The sequence below is a fragment of the Etheostoma cragini genome, chromosome 1 (assembly GCF_013103735.1).
Source record: "Etheostoma cragini isolate CJK2018 chromosome 1, CSU_Ecrag_1.0, whole genome shotgun sequence".
Lineage (NCBI taxonomy): Eukaryota > Metazoa > Chordata > Actinopteri > Perciformes > Percidae > Etheostoma > Etheostoma cragini.
In genome coordinates, this window is record NC_048407.1 from 31956381 (window position 1) to 31969893 (window position 13513).

A 13513-nucleotide genomic window follows, 5' to 3' on the forward strand; every position below is an offset into this window, starting at 1 on the left:
CCTCCCCCAAGGAGCTGAAGTTGTAAAACTGCGGCCCGCACAATGTCCGGCTCCCCGGGTACAGGTGGCTCAAACCCCAGGAAATTCAGCGAAAAGATAGCGCTGCACAACCAGAAGCAAGCAGAGGAAACGCGGGCCTTTGAACAGCTGATGACAGACCTGACTGTTTCAAGGGTAAATACTCTTAATTTCCCTCTACTTGTCATTTATTGGTGGCCTTTTCGGCATTAATGCATTCAGGGAAAAAGCTCTCTCTGTTACACAGCTTCAGCTAGAATACGCTGTCTGTTTAATGTCTGCTAGACTTCATCTGACTGAGGTTTTCTGTATTCAACATGTACTTTTTGTTTCTGTTCATGCGTTTATTCAGCATACCATATCGATGGCAATTAAAAAAACAGCAAACACTGAAACCCCCCAACCTAAACTGTCTTTGTTTTTAATTGCAATCGGCAATTCTACAGGATATGAATCAGAGCCACCCACCTAATGTTCCCCTGGTTGCACTGTGATGCATGGCCAAATGAAGCAGTGTTGCTCGCTAGGATACAGGACTGTATGCATGTCCTCAGACCCTGCTGTGTTTGCACCTTGTTATTCTATATAACAAAAAACGAAAGAACTGATGTGCACCCCTGCATCCTGGGCTCAGTGGACAGACTGGACTTGACTTGCATCGATATTTGAAGAAGCTTAAGCAAACAGATGATTTATCGTGTCATATTTAGGTGTCTTAAGCACAGCTAAAAGTAATCTCGATATTAATCCAGATGTCCCTTATGTGTCCACATTTTTGTGACATTTAGCTGAAAATAAAAATGTATTTCAGACTTATAATGAAGCATAAGAGTTTCGTGTCCCCTATTTAGAGTTCTGCAACCTGTAACATGAAATTATTTTTATTATTATTTTTAGTTTTACAATAGGGAGGGAAGGAACACTACAAACACATTACAGTCAATATTAATTTGTCTGGTTATATAGATATATATTTGTTCTTATATAGTTTTAGTTCTACTTTATAGTATAATCCTGATGTGTTGAGAATATGATGCACGTCATTTTTCTTTGACTCCACAAATCATTAAATCAAGAAGAGCTTGAATAGATTTTTTGACAGAAAAATAATGAGCATCCCTTTGATAATCTATTCTTCTTTCCAGCCATTCTTCTAGCCAAAATGTTTTACACCCCTTAAATGTTTCACACCCTTCACCCAGGGCTGGGCGATATAGAGAAAATCAAATATCATGGTATTTTTGACCAGATACCTCGATATTGATACCGCAACGATATTGTAGTGTTGCCTATTGGTGCTTTCACAAAATAGTTACACAATAAGATTTTAGATAAATAATCATCAGTAATGTGGATTGAATGACTAAGTGGGTAAAAGCAAATAATAGAACAGTTACAACAGCCTGGTAAGTTTAGAAAAGGACATCACTTCACTGTAATGCAGCCTTTAAAACCCGGAGAAGACAACACTTATGCCATATTATGGTATTCATAATCTAAGACGATATCTAGTCTAATATCTATCGATAAAAAATTGCTATATTGCCCAGCTCTACCTTCACCATACCTAGAGATTGGCATTGGGTACTTTCCATAAAATCATCTCTCAATGCAAATCAAACCAGCTATTAGACTAACTGAAATAAAACCTACAAAATTGTGTCCTTAAACGTTGGATTTTTCCTAATTCTTTTAATTAAGGCATTAAGATCAATATCCAAAAGATAATTTTTTTCTTCTTCTTTTTTCTCAACTTTAACATGGGTTCCTTCATTTATGAGCAGCACTGCATAAACAGACCTGCTATGTGTTTGCAGCTGTACGCGTCAGTTTCAAACTATAATCAGCCCTTTAGTGTTGTTATTCGCTCCCAGCTGATCCTAGGTCAGATTTGCAATTACTATGCCAGGTTTGGTGTTTAATTCTGGAAAGTATTCAAGCTCCACTCATTCAAGACGCTTCTTCACTTGCCTTTCACCAAGTTCCTCTAGATATCCTGGAGGATTCGGGACCTTTACAGGGCACATATTTGTGGATCTCAATCTGCAATTGTAGCAGCTCCCTGTATTTGGCATTCAAAATTAACAGAGCCAAAATCCTTTTTCAAAGGAGCATTTTAAATTTTATTTCTCCATCTCATGACAACTTCAAACATTCACTACACATCTAAGTATAAAACAGTATCCTCCTGAAGGACATAAAAGCCCTTTTTTTCTTTATTCCCATACCACTGGCTTTATAATATGCTCTTTCTATGAAAGGGAGAGTCATGAGTGGCCAGCCAAAGAGGATGTGGTTTTGAGGCCACAGTGAATGAAGTTTGCCATAAGGTATGAACTGTTAGTGACCTGTGAGACAGAAAAGCTCAGTCTGCAAGGCTGAGGCACGCCAGGACACAGGACACACTGCCAGCAAACAGCTGGAATTAGAAGTAGCTGCTTCAACATTTACTACAGGGACCCAAGGACTGAGTGTAAAGCCCCTGGGGGGCTCAGAAGAAATGTACATAGTACCCGAGTGCACAAACAGACTCCAGCCTTGTCTCAGCTCTGCTGTGTCTCTGCTGCATGCGGTTGGCATCACTGTGAACCATAAATGTGTAAAATCTGCATTTTTGCTGTTATGAAATAGCTAACACAACTGGAATAAGAGATTACATGGGTATTTGTTTTTTTTAAATACGTTTACATTTTTTTCATTTGGCCTAGATGGAGAATTAAATGTTGCTGGTGCGACTAGGGCTGCACAATTAATCACAGTTGTATCGAAATCGCAATATGGACTAGTGCAATATGAAAATCGCGGGGGGAATATTGGTTGATGGCAAAATATGTGTCGAACCATTCTGAATGAAGTATTGTGCTCCTGGGCCTACAAATCCTATCCTAAAGACTAAAGAAAAAAAATCTTGGTTTGGTACTGATCCTCGCAGATATCACAATGTAATCATTTTTATTTCTTTTGATGTTTACACTTTTCAATTAAAATGAGAATAATTATACAAAATGGTCATTCCCTCCAACATCGTGAATCATATCGCAATCGCAGTATCAGGCAAAATAATCCCAATTAGATATTTTCCTCATATTGTTCAATCCGGGTGGGGCGTCAAAATGAATCCCAGTAATGTCTAAGTTATGTTTGTTTGTATGTCCCTCTCTGTTTAGGCCAGCAGTGACAGTTGTAATCTGACTTTTATTGGCCACATTTTGCATCTGCTACATTTTGTATTGTATGGTGTGAAATGTGCCTCCTTTATCCGTTGTCAGGTTTGAGTGCTGCTTTCAAGGTTTCAAAGTATTTTCTCAGAATGAGAGACGCTCACTGTTTCTTGGAAGTTTTAAGTAAGACGTTGTACTAGTATCTTATCACGGTGTAATTGACAAGGGAAAATAACAACAGCATGACGGTCAGGGTTGCTTTTGCTTCTTTCAGGGCAAGAAACGATTGTTTTTCTGTTTCCGTCTACTGGCGGTTAAGATTAACTGTGTATGCTGATGAATTGAAATGAAAAAAAAGGAGTTGCTCGCAAACAAGAAAAATGCAGTCACTGCTAGTGTATATACATATATATATATATATGTATATATGTATGTGTGTGTATATTTCTAACACTTCACTGTAGTTACTACACATAAACTGAATGTTGAAATGTTGCACCAAAGGATAAGGGTTTTACTTCCACTTTTGAAGCCCATCCCTAAAATCTTTTCATATTCACAATCTCTTTGAGAGAGCCCTGTCCATTCGCCGGAAATCCATTGATAAAATCAATTAGGTCAGTCTTTGAGATTCAAATGTTGCCCTTTTGGAAGAATAAGGAAGAATTGCCTTTTCCTGATAACAGCTGATTGGCTCTGTTTACCTTTTAGTTTGGTAGAACAAGCCGCCTTCTGTGTTCGTTGTGGCATCTCCTGGTAGAGTGTAGCCAAGCTGCCCATTTCCCACAATGTGTCCCTTTAACTTGTGTCCCTTAAATTGCAATTATCGCTGCATTTTGATAAATTATTTTGGCAGTATTTGTTTTTACAGCAAAGCTGGATTAATTGAAATACATGCTTAAATGTACATGAATAGTATGGCTGTAACAGTTTATATGTTCACAGTCAAACACAGAATATACTGTATGTAGATTGATGCACGTACTTCAGAACCAAATTTCATGAACGAGACCTTCACCCGGAAACGTTCAGCACAACAAGCAGATTGGTGTGCGAATTAGTTAAAGGCAAAATATATGTCAAACCATTCAGAATGAAGTACTGTGGGGCTGCAGAGACGTCCTATCCTACAGACTAAAGGAAAAAGTCTTTGTTTGGTACAGATTATTGCAAAAAATCCCACTACATCACTAAACTGTAGTACATTTTTATTTGTGTTTCAATGAAAATGAGAATGATGATTCAAGAAAATTATCATTCCCTCCAATATCATGAATCCTACCGCATTGCAACATCATTCAAAAATAATTGCAATTTGACATTTTCCTCATATCATGCAGCCCTACTCCTAAACCAGGGTTTGGACCAAACCGTGTCTTCTGTGTACCGTTACACAGGTGTAGTACTTGTTTTGACTGACAAGTCGGCTCTATAGTAGCCGCTTGCCTCACACTATGACTTAGCATTTGAATGCTGTACATTCAGAGGTGGGTTTGAATGCTTTGAAGAGCCATTCATTGACAATTGTAAACAGCAGTGAGATCTTAGACACAAAGCTGTTATCTGGGTTTGTTTCTCTTATTTGAGAAAGGCAGGGGCCGTAACACCTTGACAATGTTGGGAAAGAAAAGCCTCATCAAAGCAAAATTTTCTTTAGAGATAAAGGCCCCATGTCCAGAACTCATAACCGCTTACAGTTGTTTCTTTTGTCCCCCTTTTGATTGACAGGTGCAGTTTCAGAAGGTCCAGCAGCTTCGTTTGACTCAATCTCGGGCGCAGTACTACGGCTCTCTGCCGAACGTCAATCAGATCGGCAACACCAGCACCGAATTCCAAGTGAGAGCTCATCACAGTCAAAGTACACAGCACCACTGAATACTAGGAATTCAAACTGCATTAACACCTCTCTTTGACAGTCAGCAAAACTGAACATTACGGACTGCTGAACCATTTATTAAGCCACATTCTTCAACCCCGGTAGAAACATTTTCAACTCGTCTTGGCGTCAGTACTCACTCCATCCATCGAAACATTTGTCGTCTCGAGACTCTTTATCTACTGATATTAAAAATCGGATCGGGAGCCAAAAAAAACTGATTGGGACATCCCTTTGTTACCAGGTTGCGCTTTGCATCCATGATGTCCCGTAAAACTGCATCAGAAGTTGTGACTAAGCCATATACACCTCAGTAGTATACTGTACGGACTAGTGGGGCTGTAAGCCAATTTGTCTTGTGTGTGTGAATCTACTCAAAGCAAAAGGATGTTTGGTGTTAAAACCAAACTTTCTTTAAAAAAAATTTAAAAAAAATCTTTAAAACCGTGCTTCCCTTGAGAACTACAAAATTCAAGGTCTTGTTCTCATTCAGGGGTTTTTCAAGGCCTGAGCACAACAGCCCTCAGTTCTAACATTACACTATTTATGTAATTATTCTTATATCAAACCATATTATATCATCCTTATTTAGTCAGATTTTACAGATAAATATGCAACTAAAAATAAACAATAAATACATCTAAATGCGCTAATATGTTACATATATAATTGCTTTTTTTCTTAAGATTTAATGTGTATCATAATATAATATATGACAAAAGTCAAATATTATGTTAATGTCTCTGATCTTTTTTTTAAATGTGGTGAAAGGTGTGAATGTGAAAGGTCGTTGTTGCAGATTATCAAAACACAAATAAATTAACAATGATGTTGCTCCCTTAACCCATCCTCAGGGCGCCTACTGTCAAAACCACGGACCTAAACTGGAAAGAATTACTGCACCTTCAGTAGTGCAAACAAGCTTCTCTGGAGAGTTTTAAATAATTCAGCTGTAGACTGGAAAATAGACGGAATAAAAGATCAGTGCAGTCGTTCAGTACTCCTTTAAGCAGAACAGTTCTGTATGTGATCCTGTCTGCTTCACTGCAGCACCGGGCCTGTATCTGTGTCAGGTCCCCAAGGAGTGGCCTGTGCTTGGATATGGGGGGGTCCAGGTGGAAGTGCCCTGGTTACTTGAAATAATGGCCCTTTGAGGTAGAGCAGTAATTGCAACACTGTGGTCACATCGAGAAGTCAATCCCCACACAGAGGGAGAAAACTCTCATTTAAGGAGTCCCTTCACCTTCACTTCAGGGAACAAATTTCCAAAAGATTCCACTTGATGAAAACCATTTGTGAGCCCAAATTAATTTAAATGAATGCAGAGTACTTAACGTAGCAGGCACTGAGCCCGCTAAAACTCACAAAAACTATTTTCCTTGAAATCCCAGTCTGCGATTGGTGTGCAGGGTGCAAATGATCAACTATCAAAAGTGGATCTTGTAGTCAAATTTGTGTGGTCTCTGAAAGTTGGTGCAAACATAGCAGTAATAAGTAATGGGGCTTTAAACTTTCTAAAAAGAGGAAGTTTTTTTCCCTTTCTGTGTACAATAAAAGACAAAGGCCTAAAAAAAAAAGTCAATGATTATTTCAATATCATGTTGTATAACGGTTTATAAACACTGAGGCTGTAGGCATTATTTGAGGTGTGAATATAAATGAAATATTGGTTTTGGCTTAATGAATGAAATTGGAGCACAGTACTACATTCAGATACAGCTGAAATGTAACTTAAATTACATTTGACAAAATGTGTGAAACTACAGTGTCTGATGTCTCTTTTCAGGGTGGCTTTCCATCCGGATTGGACTCGGTGAGAGGGACCCGCCACCATGGGCTGGTGGAGAGGGTCCACCGCAACCGCATCAATTCCCCCCATCGACGACCCATCGACAAGCACGGACGGCAGATATCCTTCCAAGCCTAAATCATTGACAGTGGGAGAACTCAAAGGGTGATCAGCAGTGTGGCAGTGGGTGTTGTGGCTTCCAGGTGGTTAGTCTTTATTGTTGTTTTTCTTTTTCAATTGCGGTTTTTGTGTGTGTGGTTTCAAGCCTGACGATGCTTACCAGTGTAGGCAGCTGTTTTGCAGCCCCAGGAACAGAATTAGTTATTATGCAAATTTGGAATGTGACGCAGAGACGGTGCGTTTTACCTGTGCGTAATGGACATTGACAGCAGGGGATTCTCAGCATACTCCGGTTGTTTATGCATGTGTGTATTTTAGCAGCAAACGTGATTTTTATGAGGTTGCAGAAGGTTCTAATTGTAACGGTGATTACACACAAGAGTGAGGAACATAAGGGATAGTGTTTGCACATAAGCTCTCAGCTACACCCTTTATTATTTCCCCAGAGTCTCCTCCAAGTTGGAGTGAGTAGAGCAAAGAAATCTTTTCTGCTACTTTTTTCGGCTTCACAAAATATTGATTTAAAAATGATTTTCTTTTATTTAAAAATGCTCCTCCTGACTACTGGATCTGTACTGTGCCCATAGTAATAGTCTGCTGTTCATAGAAGCAGTTTGTTCAGAAATAAGAAACTATATAATGCCATTATTGACCAATGCGAGTTGAGTATTCGACAAAGCCACGTGTGTGTGCTTGTGTGCGTGTGCGCGTGTGTGTGTGTGTGTTCTCCGCTGTTTGTACTCGTTGTGAAAACGTAGGCCACAAGAAGTAATGAGGTTGTTGTTATTTTTTAGACTTACTCTTAAACACAACATGCTAACCGGCAACATGGGATTCCATTCACTATGCTAAGCTAACTACAGACTGCGCTGACGGTGTTGCTCAGGACTAAAACAAAACGTGTGTTGGCCCACCTATCTACAGCTAGGGGAGACTGTGATTAATAAATAACCGGGAGAGTCCGGTACAACCTGACTCCCATATTCAAGTTTATGTTCTGCTTGTTCAACAGTTGTTTGGTAAATTACTCTTAAACACGTTTGGAGAGGATTTGAATTGGTATTTTTATTCTCAGTTCTTAACATTTTGGTGCTGGTGATTTTCATTTGGGGATGACTCAAACCTGCAAAATAAATCTCTATGCAGGAAAACCCCGGTTCTGTTTGTCTGGAGTCATGTGTGTTTGTCATGTGCAGGCAGGGTTGATGGGGGTGACCTACATTAAGAAGGATGTTTTGACTGTTTACGTTAACAAAGTTTAACCTGTATAGCCTAGCTCTAAGCATACTTGAATGTTTCAAAGGGTTTCTAATTGATAAACAGTGTAATTTAAACGGATTTAGTCAATATATGCAAGCGCTGTGGTTTGTCTTACATTTTCCTGTTTATTGTGAATGTAAGTTGTAATGTAGAAATCACTGTGATGTTCAAAGCATGGGTGGAAGCACTCGTTTAGATGTCTGCACAGAAGCAGTTGGCCCATTTGTATTTGGTGGGTGGGTAGCGCGCAAAACTTGTATCAGTAAACTAACAATATCAATATAATAACAATATTGATACAATTATATATTTCCTAGCCCTAATAAGCACATAGTTGTTCCTGTTTGTATCCTTAAAGAAAACGAGCATTTGCTAGAGCAGGCATGTGTGTGTGACAGAGAAGGTTGAAAGTCATGGACACGAAGAGGTCTAAGGTGGTTACTGAGTCACCTTCTCTGATCCAGAAGAGGAAAAAAAAACGACACGTATGAAAGTTTTTGCTGTACAGACTATACATTTGCCTACAATGTAAATCTGAAGTTCTTGGATGAGCTCAGCTCTGTATATCAGTTCGTTTGTATTATACGGTTAACATCGGAATAGGTGAAAGAGCAGTTTTAGAGTTCTTTAAGACCTTCTTGACGTTATCTATACTGTAAGAATGGAGGAGGATTTAAAAACAGTTCCAAACTAGAAATACTTACTTTAAGGCAGCCCAGTCAAAATATTGTCATGCTGTTTATCTTCAGTGATGCCTGTAAGGGAAGTGTTACACAAGCCAGTATACGACGATGCTAGTGAGCTTTGTTTTTGCTGTTCCTAAATACAGGGCAAATTGTTTGAGGAGAACATTCACTGGGGGCCCGCCTCCGCTTTAGGCAGGACTCCTGCATAAGCAAAAAAAATGTGTGAGCGTGCAAGTTAAAATGACATGTGGTGGTATTCATGCGACTGTTTGAGGATCGTTATCATCGGTGCCGCTGTCGGCACACAGCGCGTGATGTGCATGTAAGTAGCAGTAGTACTTAATGAAACAATCCATTTAGCTTTTACCGTGTTTTTTGAAAATGAAGCAACTGATTATGTTTTTAATGGCAAGATGAGAAGGCCGGTGGGGAGGGAGAGACCGACTGAGCCAGTGAAGAAGAAAATGTTCCACTTTCAACATGGTGGCTAATGCTGTGTGTGTGTGTGTGTGTGTGTGTCTCTGTGTGTCTCTGTGTGTTTGTGCATCTCTGTCCCTTCTATTGCAGCCAACTCTAAACTTGTTAAGGGGTCAACACAGTTTAAAGCGTTGAATTTGCACTAGGACCCTGAGAAACAAAACTTGAAGAGACTGACACATGACCTGAAACACAGAATCCCTCCCGACTTCTTTTTAGCGGTTAGATGAGATAAAATTCATAAGATCCAAGTCTTAATTCACTATCAAGACCCAGGACTAGGTGGACAGATTATATTCCCCGGTCCTTGCCCATATTTTTGACAATCAAACCCACACATAAGGCACATAAAGGGGTGGGGGGGCCGAGTTCTTGGCAGTTAGGTACTGTAGTTTGCTTCCTCCACTGAGAATTTAATTTAGTCTGGCAACTGCAAACTAGACCATTATCTGCAGTTTAAATGATGATAACAGGAAGCAGCACACCGTCTTGAAAAAGAATTTGTGTAGGTCTGTGGCTCTGGCTTAGCCAATCATGAAACCATATTTTGAAAATGGAGAAGTGGATTGTGGCTCTGATTGGTTTAAAAAAAAAAAAAATAGAGGGAGATTTTTTTATTAAGTCCCAATTTTACAACCACTGCTTGTGTAATGTATAGTTTCTTCATACTGGACACACAACTTAAGTTTGCAATCTACAGTTTAGTTTACTATTATAGTTGAATGGTGTGAGGTAAGAGCAAATGAAGGCGTTAAATAACCAGTTTGACAGATTTGTTCTCCTCTGCATGGAGGGGAAACCATAACATTGTCCTTTTCATTTAGTTGTATTTGTGTATATTTGAAAAGGAGCTTATCCTGTGTTTTGTGTGAGGGGTCATAGCAGGGATCTAGTCTCTGTAAATCTGTCCCCACACTGATAATAATTTGTTCTACACAGATGCTGTATAGAACCGTGACTGTCCTTGTCTGGCAACCACTCTCTGCTTTAATTTATTCTGGTGATCTGTCAACATTTTCAACTCCCCTTCCTCCCCAAGCAACTACCCAATGAGGAGCCTGTTTCCATAGCAGAGGAGCTGCACTTGCAAAGACTAAAGTAGTGACTGTTGGCAAGACAAAGCACCACCCTTCTGAAGTCCTGCCCTTCAACGGACAATGCCAGGAACTTTGACTCTGCATTCAGTAGTAAATCAAATAATGCAGTCATTGTTGTATTAAGTATTTGAAAAAGGCAGCTCCATTGCTCACACTTGTCTTTCATTGCTAGAGGGCTTAAATGAGAATTTTGTCTTTAAACATGTTAAACTATCATCCTCTTAAAATGTAAGGTCAGGCATTTAGAGCTTAGAGCTATAGTTAGTCATGGCCATGAAGAAGTGGAGACCATGGGCACTATACTTACGCCCCTTTCACACATGCAGTGCAAACCTGAAATTACCCGACATTACACCGGCAGAGCTGTACTTGAGAACACAAACGTCTGAATTAGTTTGATCGGACATCAAACAGAGTTGACCCTGCCAGCTCCCTTGTACAAAGACTGTAATCTCTGATTGAGCCAAGCTGTGAACAGAGCCCAATAAATATTTGTAAAGAGTATTCACAGCAAGTGAGTGGGCGTTTTTATGACTTTTCTATTTTGCGTTCACAAAACCAGAAGAAAACTAAAATCTGAGGGTGAAGAAGAATGGTGATTTAAAACATAGATGCCAATAAAAAAAAAAAAGGGACTGTCGGTAAGGGCCAACGCTGAAATCATCAGACAGATTCATGGAACGGCAAGAGAGTTGTTTATGACCAGGTTACGAACTAGCTATGAAGCGGTGTAAACTGCGCCATGTCCTGCCTTGTGCACGCTTTACCCAGGTGCTACCTCTCGTCCAAACCAAACAAAGTGCTTCCAGTAAGTGAGAACTCCTCTGGCACAGACAGTCTCCTGTTGTGAGCTACTCCTGTGAAAGGGAAACTCTGGACAATGTTGGCACCTAATTTGCCTGGCATTGTCCGGAGTTCACATGAGAAAACAGCTTTAAAGGTCCCATGGCATAAAAATTTCCCTCCATGAGTTTTTTTTTAACATTAATATGCGTTCCCCCAGCCTGCCTATGGGCCCCCAGTGGCTAGAAATGGCGATAGGTGTAAACCGAGCCCTGGGTATCCTGCTCTGCCATTTGAGAAAATGGCCAATCTGGAATCTTGCCCCTTATGAGGTAATAATGGGCAAGGTTACCTCCCCTTTCTCTGCTTCGTCAGGTCTGAGAACTTGGCCCACCCATGAGTGACAGACATCATGGCTTTCAAACGAGCAAAGTGGCAGTTGGTCAAGCCTACACACCACCAGCCTCCACCTAAGATACCTAGATACAGTATTAGGGGACTCCTAAGGTCTATATAAAAGCATCCAAAAAGCACCATGTCATGGGACCTTTTAGGATTGTAACTATGTTGTGTTCTACTTCCATTTCTTTCTGTGTGGTGAATCTAATAATAATGGAATGCATGCATGCAGTCTTTATAAATATGAACTTAATATCACAGTGATGTTTCTGTGTTTGTTCCAATAATTCCCTTGACAAAAACCTACATGGAGAGCTCTCCGTATGGAGCCGTGTACCTGTCCCCCCCTCTGGACAACAACTGGAGAAGGTGAGTAGCATATCTATCAAGCTGCTGGCAAAATGGTAATTGTGTTCTTCTTCCACGAGTGTTTCCTGTATCAACCCTCTCCGTGCCTACTAGTATTTCTATAGTCTTTTAGTCTTTCTATATCTAGGCACCGGTAAGTGGATAGTAAGTGGATGTCCAGGGTAGAACCAAGGCAGGGTGACGGGTGGAGTTGTTGACCTTCATTGTTTCTGCACAAATGTTTCAAGTGCTGGGTTAGTCCTGGGAAGGCGGTGTCTACCTAAAAGTGTTTGACAGATAGCCTTTACCTTTTAAAGGTCATGCCCAACAGCAATTGTCCTACGGTTTAGGGATTTTATGTTGTTACACTACCAATGCCCTGTGGTAAAGAATCTTCAGTTAAGCAGGAATTCAATAGCAGTACCGGCAGGAAAACATTGCTACCCTAGCTGGCCTTGACGTGGGCTGCAAAACTATTTTTTCAAGCTTTGGTTGTGCCTTCGTAAAGCAGTCAGTGTATTGGTAGATGGCTTTTCCTTCAGTGTTTACAAGGGAGTGAATTATGGCCCTGTGATAAAAAGCTCAGCCAAGCTCCTCCCCACTCACTCTCTTTCACTCTTGCTCCGTCTCCACTCTCGTGTTTTGTATGCCGGCTTAGGCTGGCTGCCAATCACCCTGCCTCGTCTTCTTCCACAGCGCAGACAGACATTTGCCAGGCTCTGTGTGGAGCGTACTGTAACAGCTTGTACTGTAGAAGTGAATAAAGCCCACGCCCTCTCATCATCGTTGAATGCACAAAACAGGTTGGCTGACAAACGTCCTCACGGAGCAACCAGACGTCTGTGTTCTCAAAACGTGTGTGTTTTTGGGAAAGCCATGTGGCACAAAGCAATGAATGCAGAATTTAATTTTTAACAGTTTTGTCGCACTTTGTGTTCTATAAATCATTTCATGTAGGTACATGCAGGCTGGCTAGTAGACTTATGATTCATTATTTACATAAAGGGAACCTCTGAATTGATGAAACTAATCTTTCTGTAGCGTAAACCAATTTGTTAAATGCTGTAAAATGATGGACAACAGCATTTTGTGACCATTATTTTTCATCGATTTACATACATGGTTTCTGTAGACAGTCCTGTTTGTGATTTAACAGCTACAGTCACAGCACAGCATTTATCTCTTTTGTATTCTACTCATCTCTCTCTACTTTGATTGTTTCTTCTCTTTTAACCATTCCACACTATATGTGATTGGCATCCGCTCTGTCAAGTCTCTGCAGGCCAAGCCTAGCTTCCTGCTTCAACCTGCAGCAGATTGTTGACACAGTGTGAAACAGGGACAAACTAACCCCTCAGCAGTGTGATTTTGGCCCTCTTCACTTTCATATAGTTTTGTGTTTTCTTAAGCTGGCTTTGTCCAAACAGACAAGAGTCTGAATGATTAGAGAGCAGCTGAATGTCCACTAATCTATAAGAACATTTTACACAAGCTTTAGT

The 13513-nt window shown here is 40.3% G+C and overlaps 1 protein-coding gene across 5 annotated transcripts in view; it reads left to right on the forward strand.

Moving 5' to 3' along the window:
* Window positions 1-13513, forward strand: part of crtc3 (CREB regulated transcription coactivator 3) — a 37518-nt gene that overhangs the window by 1063 nt on the left and 22942 nt on the right. For 2 of the 5 annotated variants that reach the window (XM_034860970.1, XM_034861130.1), the window contains exons 1-4: window positions 1-174; window positions 4908-5015; window positions 6842-6967; window positions 11977-12035. The exon at window positions 1-174 is cut by the window's left edge and continues 1062 nt beyond it. In XM_034860970.1, the coding sequence (XP_034716861.1) occupies window positions 43-174; window positions 4908-5015; window positions 6842-6967; window positions 11977-12035 (425 nt within the window). In that variant the 5' untranslated portion in view covers window positions 1-42. Of the gene's footprint in view, window positions 175-4907; window positions 5016-6841; window positions 6968-11973; window positions 12036-13513 lie in introns of all 5 variants that reach the window. The other 3 variants (XM_034861052.1, XM_034861217.1, XM_034861294.1) reach the window with 2 other exon arrangements.